This window comes from Bos javanicus, chromosome 12 (assembly GCF_032452875.1).
Source record: "Bos javanicus breed banteng chromosome 12, ARS-OSU_banteng_1.0, whole genome shotgun sequence".
Lineage (NCBI taxonomy): Eukaryota > Metazoa > Chordata > Mammalia > Artiodactyla > Bovidae > Bos > Bos javanicus.
Genome location: NC_083879.1, coordinates 22,829,347 through 22,850,773, shown reverse-complemented (window position 1 = coordinate 22,850,773; position 21,427 = coordinate 22,829,347). Strand labels below are relative to the sequence as shown.

At 44.6% G+C, this 21,427-nt stretch overlaps 1 protein-coding gene across 2 annotated transcripts in view; it reads right to left on the bottom strand.

The window, feature by feature from the left end:
• Positions 1 to 19,443, bottom strand: part of LHFPL6 (LHFPL tetraspan subfamily member 6) — a 234,729-nt gene extending 215,286 nt beyond the window's left edge. The window contains exons 1-2 of one of the 2 annotated variants that reach the window (XM_061434715.1): positions 19,067 to 19,443; positions 17,035 to 17,610 (exon numbers count right to left, since the gene is read on the bottom strand). In XM_061434715.1, coding sequence (XP_061290699.1) covers positions 17,035 to 17,419 — 385 coding nt within the window. In that variant the 5' untranslated portion in view covers positions 17,420 to 17,610; positions 19,067 to 19,443. The remainder of the gene's footprint in view (positions 1 to 17,034; positions 17,611 to 19,066) is intronic. The other variant, XM_061434716.1, reaches the window with a different exon arrangement.
• Positions 19,444 to 21,427: the final 1,984 nt, after the last annotated feature.

Here is a 21,427-nt window from a genome sequence, read left to right as displayed (position 1 = left end):
ATCATGGAAAAAGTAACAGAGTTCCAGAAAAACATCTATTTCTGCTTTATTGACTATGCCAAAGCCTTTGACTGTGTGGATCACAACAAACTGTGGAAAATTCTGAAAGAGATGGGAATACCAGACTACCTGACCTGCCTCTTGAGAAACCTGTAAGTAGGTCAGGAAGCAACAGTTAGAACTGAACATGGAACAACAGACTGGTTCCAAATAGGAAAAGGAGTACATCAAGGCTGTATATTGTCACCCTGCTTATTTAACTTCTATGCAGAGTACATCATGAGAAACACTGGGCTGGAGGAAGCACAAGCTGGAATCAAGATTGCCGGGAGAAATATCAATAACCTCAGATATGCAGATGACACCACCCTTATGGCGGAAAGTGAAGAAGAACTAAAGAGCCTCTTGATGAAAGTGAAAGAAGAGAGTGAAAAAGTTGGCTTAAAGCTCAACATTCAGAAAATGAAGATCATGGCATCCGGTTCCATCACTTCATGGCAAATAGATGGAGAAACAGTGGAAATAGTGGCTAATTTTATTTTTGTGGGCTCCAAAATCACATATTCAAAAGCAGAGGCATTACTTTGCCATCAAAGGTCTGTCTAGTCAAGGCTATGGTTTTTCCAGTGGTCACATATCAATGTGAGAGTTGGACTATAAAGAAAGCTGAGCGCCAAAGAATTGATGCTTTTGAACTGTGGTGTTGGAAAAGACTCTTGAGAGTCCCTTGGACTGCAAGGAGATCCAACCAGTCCATCCTAAAGATCAGTCCTGAGTGTTCACTGGAAGGACTGATGTTGAAGCTGAAACTCCAATACTTTGGCCACCTACTGCAAAGAGCTGACTCATTTGAAAAGACCCTGATGCTGGGAAAGATTGAAGGCAGGAGGCGAAGGGGACAACAGAGGATGAGATGGTTGGATGGCATTACCAACTCAATGGACATGAGTTTGGGTAAACTCAGGGAGTTGGTGATGGACAGGGAGGCCTGGCGTGCTTCGGTTCATGGGGTCGCAAAGAGTCGGACGTGACTCAGCGACTGAACTGAACTGAACTGATGATAGTATTGGACACAAGAAGTGACCTAGCCAAAATCGGGAAGTGAATGATAGTCACTTTAGTCCTGTCGGACTCTTTGCAACCCTATGGACTGTAGCCCACCAGGCTCCTCTGTCCTTAGAATTCTCCAGGCAAGAATACTGGAGTGGGTTGCCATTTCCTTCTCCAGAGGAAGGAAATTTTGCTATCATGTATGACAGTACTGGACACAAGAAGTGACCTAGCCCAAATTGTGAAGTAGAGGAGTGGTAATTAACAGTGTAACACAGAGTGCAGTCCAAGCATGTCATGGGCCCCAAGTCAGAATTGGGCTCACGTGAATACCTGGATTCAAAATTTTCCACAATGATTTTGAGCAAATCATCCATCAAGTGGATGTAAATGTTGTGCTAAGGACAGGGGTGTGCTGAGAGACTGCAGCAGAGGGACTGGCAGTCACACATGGGAGAGTGTTGCTCCCACAGGCCTCCCCCAGAAATAACCAACGTTGGTCAAGTTCCAAGGAAACACACAAAAGGCAGGATTCCTTCAACTGTGCCATCAGAGAAGGCTTTATAGGGAAGTCAGCATTCAAAACACACCTTCAAAAACAAGTGGACTTCAGGCTTGCATCAAGGGGAGGAGGGACGTGGCCAGCCAAGGCACAGACATGAGACCTGGGTTAAAAAATATACAGGAAACACTATAACGTTTAGGCTGGGCCAAGCACAGTCCAACATAAGGATGCCAGTAGATGGTGACATGATAAATGGGGCAGGTGCTGCTGCTGCTAAGTCACATCAGTCGTGTCCGACTCTGTGCAACCCCATAGACGGCAGCCCACCAGGCTCCCCCGTCCCTGAGATTCTCCAGGCAAGAACACTGGAGTGGGTTGCCATTTCCTTCTCCAATGCATGAAAGGGAAAACTGAAACTGAAGTCGCTCAGTCGTGTCCGACTCTGCGACTGCATGGACTGCAGCCTACCAGGCTCCTCCATCCATGGCATTTCCCAGGCAAGAGTACTGGAGTAGGGGTGCCATTGCCTTCTCCGGGGGCACGTGAGGCACCTTGTAAATAGCCTTTATCCACGGGAAGCATGAGGGGCCATGATCCCAGCCAAGAAGATGACTCTTGGGCACCCCAAGGATGGACAAGAGGGAGGCAGGTGAGCAGGAACGTAGTCCAGGCAAAAGACAGACATCGGCCACTCAGTACGGGTCCTCTGAGCCATGTGAAATCAATGTGACAGGGCACCATGACACTGCAATGAAATGTAATTTAATGTCTTTTTAATCAATGGCTTTTTCACAATGAATGGCTTTTTAAATGGTCACTCAGAGATCATGACTATCGCAGTAACATGTCTCAATAACATGTCTCAGTACAGTTACATATTATATAAACTTGCTCATAGAACATTCAAGGCAGTAAGATGTCTCAGCCTTCTACAGGATTCAGCCTCTGATGCCAAAACAGATGACTGTTTTACAGCATGTTCTTCTGCCCCATCTCTAGCCTCAATTTCAAAACACATTTTATCTTTCTCTAAGAACGCACTGGTACAGTTTTTAAAGAATTATATACAAGCATCAAAGATATTTTCTTTTTATTTTGCTCAATGCCCCCCAGGATCAGAAACAAAAGCCTCACAAGCCCCCTGAATTGAGCTTTAATCTTAGAGAACATCACTGCAACATACAACCGCAAATATCACTGGCAAGGTTCATTTTGTGAAGATAAAAAAAAAAAATGATCTAGCTGTAGAACACAATACTGAAGCTGGCTGTTGTTGGAATATCAATGACATCTTTCTGAGGGAGAGTCCAGTGACCAAAGCCCTGAATTTATAAACTCCCTGAGGTCACAACCCTATATTATATTTACTTCTTTTGTTTCCCACGGCACCCACAGCATAAGGCTGCAGCAAGATTTTAAGATTAAATGAGAAAATCTGTACCAGAGTGTTTTGTATATTAAAAAATGATATATTCAAAGGAGCTAATATCAGGGACTTCAGTGGTGGTCCAGTAGTTAAGACTTGGAGCTTCCATTGCAGAGGGCAAGGGTTCAATGCCTGGTCAGGAAACTAAGATCCTGTATGCCATGCAGTATGGCCAAAAAAAACCCTCACAAAAATCCTATTTTTTGTTGTTGTTGTTGTTAGGGGAGAGAGGTTCAAAAGGGAGGGAAATAAGTACACATATAGCTGATTCGGGGTTTCCCTGGTGGCTCAGACAGTAAAGAACCTGCCTGCAATGTGGGAGATTCAGGTTCGATCCTGGGTCAGGAAGATCCCCTGGAGAAGGGAATGGCTACCCACTCCAGTATTCTTGCCTGGAGAATTCTATGGACAGAGGAGCCTGACGGGCTACAGTCCATGGAATCGCAGACATGGACATGACTGAGCAACTAACACTTTCACTTTTCATAACTGATTTACTCTGCTGTATAGCAGAAACTAACACAACATTATAAAGCAATTATACTCCAATTAAAAAAATTAAAAAATATTTTTTAATGTAGCTAGTATTAGGTGAATGGAACTCTAAAACGTTAGTTGACTTGGAACTCTAAAGAACTGATTTTCCTTTCAGTTAGTTTCTGTGGTTATTCAAAAAGGATAAAAACATGGATAGGTAGTAATCAAGCTATCTATCAGAGGAAAGATGAGGTTTAAAGGAAGATACTTCGTGGGACCTAAGGATAATATTTAAAAAAATAACCACCAAGGTAAGCCAGAAAGAAAAACACCAATACAATATACTAACGCATATATGTTATTTAGAAAGATGGTAATGATAACCCTGTATGCGAGACAGCAAAAGAGACACAGATGTATAGAACAGTCTTTTGGACTCTGTGGGAGAGGGCGAGGGTGGGATGATTTGGGAGAATGGCATTGAAACATGCATAATATCATATAAGAAACAAATCGCCAGTCCAGGCTCGATGCAGGATACAGGATGCTTGGGGATGGTGCACTGGGATGACCCAGAGGGATGGTACGGGGAGGGAGGTGGGAGCGGGGTTCAGGATGGGGAACACGTGTACACCCGTGCAGATTCATGTTGATGTATGGCAAAACCAATACAATATTGTAAAGTAATTACCCTCCAATTAAAATAAATAAATTAAAAAAATAAAATAAAATAATGATCTCAGAAAAAAAAAATAATAACCACCAAGATGGAGAAAACCCACAACATGGAAGTAGGAGCTCAAAGAAACAAACACACCTATACAGATGGTGGGCTGCAGTCCATGGGGTCTCGAAGAGTCGGACATGACTGAGCGACTTCACTTTCACTTTTCACTTTCACGCATTGGAGAAGGAAATGGCAACCCACTCCAGTGTTCTTGCCTGGAGAATCCCAGGGACGGGGGAGCCTGGTAGGCTGCCGTCTATGGGGTCGCACAGAGTCGACATGACTGAAGCGACTTAGCAGCAGCAGCAGCATACAGATGCTGAGAACACCTATTCAGATCGCACCTCAAATGATGATCTACGGGGGTCAAATACAGCTAGTAACAAGGTGTATTTACTAGGTTCCTAAGTAATAAGTCACCTGCCAATAAGAATATTATTAGTTCAAAAATTACTTTGGGAAATACAGCAGAGTGCAATAGCAAACTATAAGTGGAAACAAAGTTCTTTCTTTTAGTTCTTTCTCAGTCTGCTTCTATTCATTATGTTATCTTCATAGCTAGAATTCTGCCTAACCAGTGAGCAGGACTCAGTAAATATCTGTGTAATGAAGCAAGCTAATTAACTGTTTAAGTTAAACTGTAAAATTTTGAGTCAAATATACCATTGGTAATGGCCGCCATTTATGGGGACGCTACCTTTTCAGGCCTGATATTACCTGACTTACATGTACACCTCGCAGAAACCCAATGAGTGTTACTAAAAAGCAGAGACATCACTTTGCCAACAAAGGTCCGTCTAGTCAAAGCTGTGGTTTTTCCAGTGGTCATGAACAGATGTGAGGGTTGGACCTTAAAGAAGGCTGAGTGCTGAAGAATTGATGCTTTTGAACTGTGGTGCTGGGAAAGACTCTTAAGAGTCCCTGGAACAGCAAGGAGATCAAACCAGTCCATCCTAAAGGAAATCAACCCTGAATATTCATTGGAAGGACTGACACTGAAGCTCCAATACTTTGGCCACCTGATGCGAAGAAGTGACTCATTAGAAAAGACCCTGATGCTGGGAAAGATTGAGGGCAGGAGGAGAAGGGGGCGACAGAGGATGAATTGGTTGGATGGCATCACCGACTCAATGAACATGAGTTCGAGCAAACTTTAGGAGGTAGTGAAGGACAGGGAAGCCTAGTGTGCTGCAGTCCACGAAGAAGTCGCAAAGAGTCAGACACAACTTAGTGACTGAACAACAGCAGCAACAAAAGGTGAAAGAACTCAGGCTGAGTCAGTTGCTTGCCGGTGGCCATGAAGCTGTTGAGGGGCAGAATTCATCCCTGTCTGCCCAGATCCTGCTTTACAAGACAACGCACAACCACAGAATCATGTAAACACAAGAACAGAAGGCAGCACTTGAAGCTTTGTTAATAGAAGGGGGAAAAAGGCATTAACATTTTATTTTACTTACAGTCTTACAGAAACAGTTTCTTCTGAGATCCGACCACATGCAAAATCCTGAAGCATCCCACTTGGGGAAAACTGTTGTTATTCTAATCCCAGGCTGCAAGTAATGCTACAAAAACAATCTGCCACAACTTACAAGCTTAACAAGCTAAACAGGGAAAGTATAGAGAAATGAAAACATGTCCCTCCTCCAATATTTTCCACCATCTTAAAAACTCATCAGAGTCAGATTTCCAGATCTGCTCTAAGTAGACTGCAAGAAGATTATGGTAAAAACCACACCACACAAAGCATGATTGTCTGAAATTACTCTGAAGTCAAATGTACATAAAATGGTGCCACACAGAGAAGAAGAGCTGGCTGCTGTGTAATTTCATGAAACCTGCTGGGCACCGAGGTCATGGGCAGCCAAAGTGAATTTTAACTGGTGCCAACCAGGAGGCTATAATCAGGACAGCCACCAGTGGGCGGATGAGATAAATGAACCAATTGACTTTCTTCCACCAGGCGATCAAAATAGGAATGCCATCCTTATACATGAAACAAACAAAAAAAAAAACAAATGTTTTTTAAGTTAAAATATTCATCCTTCACATCTCTGTCTTTTCACTACATTTCTAGACTCTTCTTTCCTCCAGGCACATTTATGTGAGTGAACAGCATGCAGTGTGATTTCTGTTCCTACCTTGAGTTTTCCTGCAACCTACTCCAGAAAAATAAAATCTATTCCTACACAGCACAAACTTCTCCATAACCCTGGTCCACCAGCATAGCAGATGTCGAGTGGCTGGTGCTATCCAAGGGCAAGCTTAGAACTGATGATGGAGTCAGACACAGCCAAGAACCTGCCTTCCAATCAGGACAGTCAAATGCTAAAAGAAAGTGTCAGGATGAAAAACCATGTCTTTTTAAGAGTGAGTGAAGTAATACTGGGGCTTCCCAGGTGGCTCAGTGGTGGAAAAAAAAAAAAAAATCCGATTGCCAGTGCAGGAGACACAAGTTCAATCCCTGGGTCAGGAAGATCCTTTGGAGGAGGAAATGGCAACCCATTTCCAGTAATAATGGCAACCCAATACTCCAGTATTCTTGCCTGGAGAATCCCAAAGACAGAGGAGTCAGGCAGGCTACAGTCCATGGAGTCACAAAGAGTCAGACTCAACTGGGCAACTGAGCACCAACACACAAAGTTACACTTCTCATAGGAGGTTCTCAAAGATACTATGGATCTATATATTTAAGCCTGATCTTTCTCATGAGCTCTTTGCCCATGTTGCCAACTACCCACATAACCTTCCACCTCAAGTCCTTGAGCCACAAACTGTGGATTCAGGAGGTGTTCTTTGGTCATTATCCTCCAGATCCTATGAGATGCACAAACTGAGTAGGCTGCCAAGCAGGGCAGCTTCTGCCAGCCTTAGCCAATTGGGCTGCAGACCTTGAGTCTTTTCTCCTCAGCACTGCCCATTGAAAAAGCCAAAAGGGGACTTCCTGGTGATCCAGTGATTAAGAATCTGTGCAGGGGATGTGGGTTCCATCCTTGGTCCAGAAGATCTCACATGCCACAGGACAACTAAGCCCATATGCCACAACTACTGAAGCCCACGTGCCCTGGAGCCCGTGCTCGGCAACCAAAGAAGCCACTGCAAACAGAAGCACCGCAACTAGAGAAAGCTCCGCATGCAGTAACGAAGACCCAGGGCACCAAAAATAAATAAATAAATAAAAATTCATTAAAAAAAAACAAAAAGCCAAAAAGGGGCTGTTACAGGACAACGGGAGCTCTGGACATATTGCTATTGATTAAATTCCTTTGCAACATGCTTTTGCATTTGTGGGAGTCACATGACTTATGTCAGTGCAGCCACAGGATCACTGACTTGCAATTGAATTGGTTCTGCCTTGATGTTCTTATTTTCCCTCTCCTCCAAGTTCCCCAATAAGATTAAGTCTCACTGAACTGCACTTCAACTGCTTGGGCCTTGCTGCCCCCTCCTTAGGGATCAGCACAGCAAGGCTCTGGATTCTGGGAAACATAAGAGACAAATATAGACACGAATGCTAGGACAGAAATACAAGCAGTGTGGCCTGGCAAGTCCCATCTCTGTACCTCCTAGAAGGAGACTGTGGTTATGAGGTGTGGGACTCCCGTAGGAGGCGTGGTTTACGAGGCAAGGTGACTACAGAGATTGTCAAGATTATAATTTTCTATTTAAATTAGCCAATGCAACCCCTGAAAACAAAACAAACCTACAAAACACATGAACAGCAGCAGAAACGATGTCTCGCCACTCACTAAATTGCAGAATATAGTGACTCTACTGTAGGTCCCACCTAGACAGGCAGAGAATGTGGAAAATCTTATATCTGTATCCAAGACAATGATGCGCATATAGTTGTGGGATAGAAACAGTATAGGGAGCTTGGATATTAACAGGGAGCCAAATGTGGTCAGGAGTGAGGAAAGGCTATACTGACTTTGACCATGAACCTATGTCCCCTTTTCCAGCTACACATGTGCTGGAATGCCACGATCCCGTAGGGAATCCAGGTCTTCCCAGGTGTGCCCAAACCCCTCCCAACATCATCAGGTACAATCTGCTACCCATACAGAAGGTACCTTCATAGACTGCAAGAGGGGACCATTTGGGTAACCTCATCATAAGATAACATTGGGGTCAGAGTTTTAGAAAAACTCTGGAGCTTAAAGGTGGAGATAAACGCCAAGAAAGTCAGGTCTCATATGCAGCAACTCTCACCAAGGAGCACTAAATCACATGAGAATTAGATGTCATCACAGAATCATACCAATTTAGAACTTAAAGGCACATTTCATTTTTTCAAAAATTTGATTCGACAAACATATGGGAACTATAACTCACACTGGAATAACACAAGGACATTTCATCGTTCACGGCCTTCAGTGCAACTGACTTATGGCATAGAGATAATAATCATTGATAATATTAACTCATTAAGGCATAACTAGTTTCCTGTCTTGCTCTACCATATTACACATCTGTAACATGACTAACATAAGCTATTACATATAAGCTATGAAAGGAATCTATTAGGTCTCCAAACTACACTCATTTACTCGTCTAAAAATAGGAGCCATAAAACCCTTTTGCCTCGATCTTAGAAATGTGTTCAAAATCGTTTTCTGATTCCCACAGCTTCGCTGAGGTCTTCTCCATCTCTGGCCGAACCTGCTATAACAATAGCCTCTTACTGCCTTTCCTGGTTTTGTTGTTTCCCCAGATCAGCCTTTATTCCTCATTGCTACTAGATTATATAGTTCCTAAGTCAGTTTCTCCCATAACCACTCAAAGACTTCAATCTAAAGTTGACCTTAGGTAAGTGTAGAATTCTTACCATTAAACAAAAATACAGACTTTTAGACCTGATTTTGTTCCATTACCCCCACTCCATACTTTACAGGATATTGCCATTTCCTGAACGCCCATCAGATCTTTTTATAACTCCTTGGCTTTGAGAATTTGACATTTCTACTGCTCGAAATTCCAAGGAGTCTTCTGCTCATCTTTGAACCTAGTTCATCTAGTGCCTCTGTTATGAAGCCTTTGCAGACCCCTCCAGACACGAGGTCCCTTCCTCTCCTGTGCTCCTACAACATTTTGTTCACACTTCAGTGGACCCTGAACATTTTTAAACATTGGTGATTTTTGCCCATTCACCAAAACCCCCAAAAGTTCATAGTATGATATAATCTGCAACTTGGCTAAGGCGGGAACTGGAATTAAGTATTGTATTTTAGCCAGGATCCAGGAAAGCTGAAACCAGCCTAAGTATTTCAAACACAGAAAATGCAATATAATACAGGAAACGGGTTACACAGATGATGGAGGAGCTAAAAAGCCACATAGATGTTAAAGAGGTGACCCGGAAACTGGCATCAACCAAAAACTACTACCATCCATGAGACTGGAATGGTGTTGGAAGAAGAGGGCATCACCAATGACTGGAAGAACCGGGCTGTGTACCTGGTGAAGGATTGTTGACAGTGGCTTCCAAGGGGAGCTGTGACAGTGAAGGTCGGGGCTTTCCAAAAGGAGAGACAATTGCTGCCAAAGATGCTGCCAAAGGGAGAGCTAGAGAGAGAGACATACCCTGGCTTCTCCTTCCCTCCCGTTTTCCAAGGGCCTCCCATTGGCCTAATCTATCCAGAGGCCAGGAGTCAAGGCTTCTGGGAAATGTAGTCTCCTGTGAAGCAGGAAATGACTGGCACCACGTGAGGCTGGTGAGCCCCTCACTTGGCAGCTGAATGAGCCTCAACAACTATATGCAATGGAATGGACATCTGTGTCCTGAGTCCTTTGGACTGTAATTATACCTCACACGTTGGTTTCCTCCATAAGACCATGAGAGCCTCCACAGTAGTGACCTTATCTCAACTTATATCCTGGTGTGGTATTTGACATTTGGTAGGCACTCAATACGGAGAAGGCAATGGCAACCCACTCCAGTACTCTTGCCTGGAAAATCCCATGGACGGAGGGGCCTGGTAGGCTGCAGTCCGACTCCTGCAGGGTCGATAGGAGTCGGACACGACTGAGCGACTTCACTTTCACTTTTCACTTTCATGCATTAGAGAAGGAAATGGCAACCCACTCCAGTGTTCTTGCCTGGAGAATCCCAGGGACGGGGAGCCTGGTGGGCTGCCCTCTATGGGGTCGCACAGAGTCGGATACGACTGAAGCGATTTAGCAGCAGCAGCAGCAGCAGGCCCTCAATAAATACTGCTCAGTTCAGTTGAGTCACTCAGTCGTGTCCGGCTCTTTGCGACGCCATGGACTGCAGTACGCCAGTCTTCCCTGTTGATCACCAACTCCCAGAGTTTATTCAGACTCATGTCCATTGAGTCAGTGATGCCATCCAACCACCCATAAACACTCATGCCCTGGATTTATTACATGTTATAACTCAGCACTTCCTAAAGTCTGTTGTGCTGGCCACTAATTCAAAAAGATGCTACTGCCTATCATAGGTAAGTAGGACTCTGCAATTTCCAAACAAGTTTGTGAAACAGTGTTAAAGTTAACCTGGAAAAAAAAAAAAAAGTTTAGCTGGTCTCATCGTACATTCAAGCTGCAATTAAAAAAAAACAATACTGTGGACTACATGGCTTAGAAACAACAGAAATTTATTTCTCCCATTTCTGGAAGCTAGAAGTTTAAGATCAGAGGGCCAGCACAGTTGGGTGGGGGCTCTCTTCTCCTTGTATCTTCACATGGGCAGAAGGGGCAAGGTGCTCTCTTCAACTTCTTTATAAGGGCACTAATCTCATCTGTGAGGGGTTCACCCTCATGACCTAATCATCTCCCAAAGTCCCCACCTTCTAATACCATCCCATGAGCATGAGGATTTCAACAAATGAATTTTGTGGGAGGACACAAATATTCAGACAGAGCAGCTTGTTTCTTCATTGCAGATAATACAGTTCATTCAGAGCTTTCAAAATGTGCTTGAAGAGAGAGATGTAGAATTATGCAGCATCATGCAACATATATGACTACAGAACATACATGTTTTCCAAAAGACTAACACTACACAGGGACATCAATTAAGGAGTCACTGCTTTAATTATCTTCACATTTGTGATATTTTATTTCTTTGAAATATTCCCATGAGGTAGAGAAGAACAAGGTCACTTACAGATAAAAATGTTGCTAATAAACAACTAAAACTAATACATCAAGTATTAATTGAATATATAAGATGTTATTTACTATTCTAAATATTATAGGGCTAGAAGGAAAATGTAAATATTCACCTATGTTAAGAGACTTATTATTCCTAATGGCCAGAAATTCTGAATTCTACATATAATACACAATGGAATTTCAATTATTGCTGAAATAGTATGGTGATAGCATTCACAACTCAGCCAATAATTAATGGGATAACTTTGGGTGTCACTCTAAAATTCAGTGTTCATAACTGTTTAAAAAAAAGAGAGAGAGAGACAACAAATAACCTGCCTCACTGGGGTGAAATAAGAACTGAATATGTTCTAAGGATCACCAGTCCCTTCAGGGACCCCACTGCAAATTACTTAGGAAAACACTTAATACTACACTTTCCTCATGCACCCCAGGAGGTTGGTATAGGCATCAAAATACTCTAGATTCTGTGCTGTAATGAAATTTATTAACTTTCGATAACCAACTGTTTCTCCAATCTACTTGTTTCCCAAATGGTTCTGCTTTTCCTGTTTACAGCTACTGGTATCCCCCAGGAATCTGTGATCCCTCGAACATGAATGTGATGCCTTATGAAAACAAAAATATGAATTTTAATGATAGCCAGGAATAAACGTTTTAAACTTGAGGCTGTTATGCTTTCTGATTATAAGCAACACACACACGAGGACACCCTTGGCAAGCTAGAGTTAGCTGCAAAGTTCAAGAACCAATAACGTAACAGTGATGACTCTGTATGAGGCGCAAATTGGATGCATCTTGAGATGCTGCCTATGTATTGTAGAGTGAGATAAAGCTGTCTTGAGTGTGTGTTTTTTTTCTTTTGAAATGATTATGAATTTACATGCCTCAGCTGGTTTTTCCTATAACTGAAAATACATGTTTTACAAGGCAATGGGACAATTCATAAATCTATGCAGATGTAAATCTAGTGAGATTTAGTTAGTGTGTCAGTGAGACTTGATTTAGTTTAGTTTATGTGGTTTTTCAAGTAGTCATGTATGGATGTAAGAGTTGAACCATAAAGAAAGCTGAACATCAAATAATTGATGCTTTCAAACTGTGGTGCTGGAGAAGACTCTTCAGTCTCTTGGACACAAGGAGATCAAACCAGTCAATCCTAAAGGAAATCAACCCTGAACAGTCATTGGAAGGACTGATGCTGAAGCTCCAATACTTTGGCCACCTGAGGCGAAGAAGTGACTCATTAGAAAAGACTGATGCTGGGAGAGATTGAAGCAGGAGAAGGGGGCAACAGAGGACGAGATGGTTGGATGGCATCACCGACTCAATGGACATGAATTTGAACAAACCTCGAGAGATAGTGAAAGGCAGGGAAGGCTGGCGTGCTGAGTCCATGGGTTTGCAAAGAGTCGGACACAGCTTAGCGACTAAGCAACAACAAATGTGTTAGTGAAACTAACCAGTCCAGACAGACCCTGACCTCAGAAGTGTCAGCTCTCCCTGCGTTAGCTGGTGGCAACAAAGGGAAGTAAGTCAAAAATCAGACGATTCTCTTAGAAAGACTCTACTCCATAAGAAGGAAATGAAGATTTGGACATTATGGGTATAGTGGCTTTTAAGTGGCTCAGAGTTCAAAGCAACTCACCTGTGCTTTACACGGTAAGGTTAGAGGAAGGAGGAAACAGTAGTTCGTGATCTCTAAGGTGTAATTTAAAGAGGAGCAAGAAGAGCTCTGCCTGTTGCCCCAACTAGCCCAGGAAATGCCTGGATTTCTTAAAAATTAGAGCAACTTCTTACGGTGAGGACACTGTCACTAAAGGGCCATGCTGCCCATTAACACATCAACACTTATTTGCCTTATTTCTCAGCTGTCATGTGACAGAGAACCTGGATGTGAAGGAAAGCAGAACGTGACAAATTGTCATGGCTGATCAGGTTTAAAGTGGAGCAGGGGGAGGAGACGTTGCAAGCCCTCATCCCAAAGGATGAAAGACAAGTCCAGGTGGAGCCCTACAGTGAGGGGCTCCGGAGGGGCCATGATGCTTTCAGCACAGAGATGGGTTTGTGGCAAGAAGCACTCTGTCGTCATTACTGTCGTGAGTGGCACTTAACCATCAATTAGTTGAAGAGATGGTCTCGCCTGGCTTCTCTGAACAGAACAGTGTCTCAACTGGAAAGGTAGTTGTTTACTACTGATTTGCATTCTACACTCATTTTAAACACATATGCGACTCGCATCCAAACGAAATATGGAATAATGCCCATTCGGGACTCCTCCGAGCCCTCTCATTATAGCACCAGCAATTTCCAAAGATGAAATCTACAGATTCGGACGCTGACAATTACAAGCACCCGTGGGCAGAACTTCAGTTCAGTTCAGTCGCTCAGTTGTGTTGACTCTTTGTGACCCCATGGACTGCAGCGCGCCAGGCCTCCCTGTCCATCACCAACTCAAACTCAGGTCCATCGAGTCGGTGATGCCATCCAACCATCTCATCCTCTGTCGTCCCCTTCTCCTGCTGCCTTCAGTCTTTACCAGCATCAGGGCCTTTTCAAATGAGTCAGCTCATTTGAACTTAAGATAGCCTTAATATGTCTTTACAGTGTTCTTACATGCTTCATTTACAGAGCCCGTAAATAAGATATTTTTCTAATGCATACGTCAAAAGTTTGGTATTAAGCTTTAAAAAAGTCTATTAAAGTACTTAATGATGTATCGGAAAGAACATAATTTTGCGTTCCACAAACAGAAACGTTACAACCTCTATCTTCTCATAACACCATTACTACACTTTCAGCGTGTCAACATTTTTACTAGATGTGATACTTTTCAAAGGCTTTCTATGTGCCTGTTAAAAATTGAATTGAGGATAAAACTCAACCCAAGCTGGTTTTTAAAAATTATGACAAAGACATGACTTAAAACACAAGATGGAGATGGTGGCAATTAAAGTTTATGAGCAAGTTACTGCAAGAAAGGCAGAAGCCACTGACTCCTTGGAGGACTTCTCTTATAGGTGGTAAATGTCCGTGGACCACAGTGCCCCCTCTGTGTTGTCCCATTCATTTGCAGGTGACATTTTAACCTCGAAGCAGCCACAGCAAGACGATTCAAAATGAAGTTGACACTGTGTCCTTTAACGAGTTCCAAAGTACTGCAGGGGTTTTACTGCCTGATGTTACACCATATGCGTACACTCTGGACACAGCAGGCAGGGTTAAGCAGGATGCTTCTGCGCTCAGCCATTCTCCTGCTTCCTGTTGTTGTTGGAGCAATCCTAAGTTTAGCTAAACATAACCTTTCTGGGTGGATCATTTTTTAGAAGGAGAATCCACCTTATAGCAGAGTGCCCTGTAATGTTGACTGTATTTTGAAAGCACAGACATTGAGTAAATTCACAGAACTCAGTGATTTCGTGCTGTGCTATCTTTATGAAACCTATTTTATGAAAACTTTCATAAAATTATTTATCACTCAAGTTTTTATGCATAAAAGCTTGAACAAGTATGAAATGAACAGGAGAAATTCTTTCTGAAGCATTTTTTGGTCAACTGGTCTATCACTAAAGCGGTAGTGATTAATGGCAAACTTTTCAAAATCTTTTCTTTAGCTCAAGTTATTTTTTAATTCTAAAATGACGATTGTCTTGGGTAGTGGGGATATATTTACTTACTCGGGTCCTCAAAAGGTTTGAATCAGAAAATCCCTCTTAGGTTTCACATTCAGAATTTTTTTCTGCAGGATATGAGTAATCTATTTGAGACATGCTAATAAGAACCCATAGCCTCAGCTCAATGTCAGTAACTCTTAACAAGTGAGAGTTCATGAAGAGCATATACGAGGGAAAAAACAGACCTTTTAAAAGTATACATAACTTCTACTATGGTCTTTTCCCTTGAGTTTTCTGTAAAGTAGAACATTAAGCTCTTTATAATTCCCCCAAATCTATAGATAGTTTAGAGAGAGAAGCATAAATCTCACAAGTCTCAGATTTACTTCCTGTTGCCTTCTTGCATGAGACATTTAAAGGTAATCAATAAAAACTGATTCCTCTTCGTAAGCACTTTCCTGTTCTACCAGAAACAATAGTAGCCTCTGCCCCAAAGTGAAGAGGAAAAAATGAAAAGTAATGTTTACCAGGAGAAAAATAAATTATCCAAGTATTTTTCCTGAGCCAAGTGAAACACAAACTGCAAGTCAAAAGTTTATTCTTCAAGAAAAAAAAAAAAAAAAACTTTTAAATATTCCTGGCATTAGTCCTGTTTTTCAAATCTGAGGTATCAACAAGTTTTTAACTCCGGATTTGTATTTCCACTCTCTGCAAAAACCTCATTCCGTTTCCTAATGGCTTTCCGGTACTGTCCTTCTGTAGGAATCTGTACATCACACGCAAGACTTGTGCTCAATGCTGAACAGTAAAGGAAGGACAGTTAAGCCCCCCAATTACCTCCTAGGGCAGAGTGAGCCACAAAACCCCAGGGAACAAATAGATGAGAACAGAGTTACATCTGGTAAGGAAATAAAGAACTGCAAACAACTGGATCTCTTACTCCAAAACACAACACTCTGGGCCCCTTGCATTTTCAGCACAAGAATTTTCATACTCAAAACGTTACTTGAAAGTTTAATATTAGATAATCTGAAATCATCTGTTGGGATGTCTCCAATATGTAGACTCTATCTGAGGACTCTGTAGTGTTTTCTCCTCTTCTGGATTTTTCACAAAAGACTGCAAGAGAGCACCCAAAGAAAGAGCCGGGTTGCAGACTCTTACTTTGCGATGAAGTTACAAATATATTTTATATATTTTCCTGGCTTCCTGTTTCCCCGTGTTCTGTACTATCTGCAGAGGTTGTCATATTTCACCAAGGCGGATTATAAATCAGACAAGTTCAGCCCGTCAGGTTGAAAAATGGAGGTGAAAGGCACAGCGGAAAATAAATAAAGTATAATTAAAACCATATGACCAGAAATATTGAAGCAATACTTGCTGGAGGAAACCCAAGTTAAAATCAAACCTTTTCTGGTGTTAGTGAGACTAGCCAGTCCATTTGAAATAAGCACACATCACTTGTTAAAAATTCCTTTTTTTTTTCCTTCACAGCAAAAGCAGTCCTAACAAAGTAATTAAGCCTATCTTTGTGGCATAGTGAAATTCATAATTGTTCATGTAAAACTGATCTCTCATTTAAAACTGTAATCACTTATTTAGAAACATAATTTAAGATGGGGCAAGGCTCAATTTTATATCCAACAAAGAGTATTAAAGGCTTATGATGACAATGTTGACTCAAAAACCTTTTCTACTTTTCGTGAAGTTTTCATCTCTTAAGATCTCAGGACTCCAGAAAGACACAGACACTGCAATTGCTGGTTGTTGATCGTAAAGAGCCAGTAGCTATAAAATCCAAACTGTCTCCTCTCCAACATTATAAACAACCTAGACGTTACTGCCCCACAGAGGTGGTGCTTAGCAGACCAATGATGTACATGTTTGGGGATATACAGAAATTAAGAGCTCTTGATGTTTATAAAGCAATTCCAGTAAAGAATCTCTGACTTTGGCAATCTGTCCCCAAAGCCACTCTATATCCACATCTCCCTATCGTTCCAAGTGTCAATTACCATAATCTCAGTAGACAGCTGGAACACAATTTTCAATATTGCTCCAGGATTCCAGTAAACAAGTGAAGTTGAGTGAAGTCACTTACCCCCCAGAAACTGAATTCCTCCGGCCACTCTTCCTACAGTCCGGGAGATGAGCTCCGACACGCAGCAGCCCATGAGGGCAGTGAGCGCCACCAGGAGGAGCAGGCCACAGCCCAGGCCGGTCACGATGGTACAGATTCTCCATTCCGCGCTGGGAATGCCCTGGAAAGAGGCATAGCGCCCACACTCCTCAACCATCACCATCATCTGCCGACTCTCATCGTGCACAGGATACGAGCACCTCCGGAAAGTGCCGAAGGACACGGGCTTGCCCAGCTGTGATCCCCAGAGCCAGTAAGGCATGAAGAACCCCACGCAGGAGGTGGCTGCACAGAGAAACGAGAGCAGCGCCCAGATGACCCCGGTGCAAGTCAGACTGGATGCCATCTTTCACCTGACAGGGCAAGGAGGACCCAAAGTAACTGTTCGGGGTCTGCAGGAAGAAGTAAAGGCCGTCAAACTACCGGCTCCCCGCAGGTAATCCACAGTTCTGTGATGGGAGAGTGGCTACTAACAGAACGGATCTTCAGTCTTACTGGACATCAACTTCCCATTCTCTGCAGTAAGGATGCTGATCCCTGGAAAAACCACAACATTAAAGATTAAATGTCTTTACAGAAAAGATACGACCAACTCAGTTGGTCTGCAACTTTCAATTAACACCCATTCAGAGACACCTCCATAGTTCAAAAGTGAGAAGAACCCATTCTATCAACTTCTCGGTAATTCAAATTTTGTCAGACTGGCTTAAAGCTTTTTCATGTACACATGTTCCCTAATTAACTCGGACAGCTACTTACTTAAAGAAATGCATGACTTATTCCTACTTGCCAAGCCAGTGAATTCATTTCATATCCTCACGTTAAAAAGAACGCAGCATTTTTACTGACGGTAAACAGAATTCTGAATGTTATACTAAAATAACCATAATGTGGTTTATTCAGTTGGCTTACAAGTTCACGCTCATAATTTGCAGCAACTTTTCTGTGTTCCTTTAGGTGCATTAACTCTCTGCATGAGCCCGAACAAAATAATTAGACTCATTTTCACAATTACAGACTGTCTAGGCATACAGAGTGGATGGGACTCTTAGGCGTCTTGCCATGCTTATTCAGTAGTGTTTGGGAATGCCTTCAGTCTCAACTATCTTCTCTAGTGTCAACAAAAGAAAGCCTGTGTACGACTCATTTTCATATCTGCAATTCTGATTAATTGCTTCTAATTAAATTATTGGAACCATCTTTCTCATTGAATGAATGACTATGTCTCATCTGAAAAAGAGTCCATACCTTCCAGTCATTCCAGGGGTTCCACTTGCATCCTGCCCTCCCTTTTCAAACAGAGTTCCTTAGAACCACTTTCCCTACTTTTCATAAAGAACACAGAAGCCCAGAGCCCATGCACCCCACGGTTCCATTCCCAGGACTCCAGCTCTCAGAGTCCATCTCAAATCCTCCCCCTCTCCTTTCCAACTCCCACCCCTGCCCTTTGCTTTCCACCCACCGCCCCTTTTCCACTCCAGTATGTCACTCACTCCAGGGGAGCTCCGGCTACTTTTTTTTTTAATCTTGTCAACTGATGTCAGCATCAGCATTAGTCGCTGAAGTTGGTCTGTCTAGGCCCTGAGGCTGGGGCAGACGCGGGGTAGGGGGGCACTGAGTGGGTGGGGAGGGGGCCCTCACCTCGAGCTGGGGCCAGGCACCCCGGAGGGTAAGACCAGACAAGCCCTTAGCCAGCCAGCGCCCCGCAACGGCCGCAACCACCCCCACCCCGAAGACACACAACGATCCTTTAACTCCCCAAAGGGGAAGAGGGACATTTTCCAGCCGGCCCTGCGCGGAGGGAGGAGGTGAGGATGGGGTCCCCCACCCCGCCCCGGAGGCAGACGGACGCGGCGGGCCGGGCGAGCCGGCGGGGAGCCCAGCTCAGGAAGTCCGGAGCCTCGGGGGCAGCCCAACTCCGGCGTCCGGGGACGAGGGGCGAGAGAGAAAGGCGCGGAGCCCGCGCCCCGGGGCAGCCGCGCGCTGGACTCACATGGCTGGCGGGCGGCGGCCGCCCTCCTTCCCGGGGCCGGGGCGCACTCACAACTTGCTGTCTCTCTCCGGCGGAGCATCCACGGCGCGCCGGACAGTCCTTCCTTCTTCGCCGCGGTCCGCGACAGCCGCGGAGCCTCCGGGGCTGGCCGCGGGAGGGGCGCGTAGGGGCCGGCAGGGGGCGGAGGTCTTCGGGAGGACGCGCGGCGCCGCGCCCGGGCAGCCCGCGCTGCTCGGGCTCTCCGGCGGCGGCTCGGGCGGAGCGCTGGGGCGGCGCGCGGGGCGCCGGAGCTCACGGGCGGAGGAGCCGATCTGATCTGCCTTTGGCAGGCGAGGCACGCAGCGCCTCCTCCCCTCCGCCGCCCGGCCCTCCTCTCGCCTGTCCCCTCCCCTCGCGCCCGCCGGGACCCGGAGCGGACGCGGCCCGGGCGCGGCCAGCGGGGACACTCCCGGCGCGCGGGGCGGGGAGGGGGCGCGGCCCCTTGGAGCCGGGGTCCCCTCCCACCTCACTCCCCTAAACTTGGGCGGCTTTCTCGGCCCCTCCGGCCCCGAGCCCCCTCCCGCCCTCCTCGCACCGTCACTGCTTCCAACCCGAGAGTGGGATGGAGGCAGACAGACCGAGAAGTAGGGGAGAAAGTTGCTGGTCCTCTGGGGTGCTCCCCGGCGGGGGGGCGGGGGGACAGGAGGGGGTCTGGGAGCTGAGACACGCTCCCTGGCTGCTCTCCTGAGTCTGGTGTTTGGGGTGTAAGCTCCGGCTTCCGACCGCCTTTAGGAGATGGAGATGGAGGCCAGGGCTCTAGAGACTGGTGCAGTGATTCCTTTCGAGCTTTCCTGGGATGTGGTCACTTTGGAAGGGGGTGAGCAAGGCCAGTGTGGGCGTGGGAATGGGAGGCAGAGAGCGGAGAGCCCCCTCTGGGGTTCCGTCTGGCAGCCGCCTTTCCAGCCAAGCCAGAGGGAAAAAAGCAGGGGAAGATTCCAGCAAACCTCTCCCAAGAGACCTCCTCTTTGGGAACCCCTTTCAAAGCGTTTCTCCCTGTCTGTCCCCTCTCTCCCCCTTCTGTTTCTGTCTCTCTGTCTCTCCTCTCTCTCTTCCCCTCCCTCTCTTCCCTTCCACCTTTCGGTCCAATCACTCTTGCAATCAATACCTCCATTCAATTTCTTTACCTAGAAAACACTGGTTTTAATTCCCTCTCTGGACGTCAGTTCTTTTTTGCTTGTCCTTAGCGCTAACCCGTTTGGAAGTTGAAAGCCACATTCAGCAGACCGTGGGAGTCCTTGCTGAAGGCGGTATTTTAAGAACCCTGCCATCTGGGAATAGCAGTTTGTGAAGTAGCTACTTCCCCACATACAGTTTTTGTGCTTTTTCAAAAGTTGAAAGTAATCGCTGGATAGATATAGATTTCATAGTAAATTTTCAAATTACACCATTTTAATCAGCCATGGTGGTGCACGTTTTTGTTTTACTACTACAGATGGAGATGTGCATGCTTACACTATTAATTTGAGAGGCTTTGTGTAATTAGTTCCCACTCTTTATGAGGTCATAGACCTTTTTAAGAATATGATGAAACTGATGAGAACCTTCTCACCCCCCTGCCAAAAAAAAGACAAAAATGCACTTCCGTATCAAGCTTCACCACAGTGGTTCTCAAGCAAGAGAAGAAGGCAGTTTATAATCCCTCCCAGGAATAGTCTGCAAGATGTGGAGATATTTTTGATCATCACGACCAGGGCGATACAGCTAATATTTGGTGGGCGGAAAGGCCAGGGATGCAGCTAAATACCCTACCAGGTACAGGACAGCCTCCCAGAATTATCCATCCCAAAATATCGACATTCTGAGGTTGAGAATACCGGTTTCAATAAAATGTCAGACTGCTCCCTGTTCCCCCCCTCAGCCCATTCATGATTGAAGTCCCTGATGAAATGCCTTGATTTAAGTTATTTTTGTTTGTTTTGTACAAATTGCTGATTAATGAGCTCAGTGACTGTGTGATAATGATTGCTCTGACTTTCAGTTCTGTATCCTAACCTAGTTTTTAACACAGAGCCTTTAGATCTGTATAATGTGCAGGTAAAAGGTATGACTCCATAAAGACAAAATAATGAGAATGACATTTGGACTCACTCTCCACATTCCCGCTGTGGATATTGGTCCAGGATGCTCTTCTCGATTTAGAGTTTGAAGCTCTGAGATGGCCTATTGAGATTAAGTCCTTGCTGTGTCTCAGTCCCTACACGGTCTTTTTTTTTTTTTTTTGGCCTTGCCACGTGAGATCTTAGTTTCCCCACCAAGGATCAAACCTGGGCCCCCTGCAGTGGAAGATAGGAGTCTTAACCACTGGATCACCAAGGAAATACC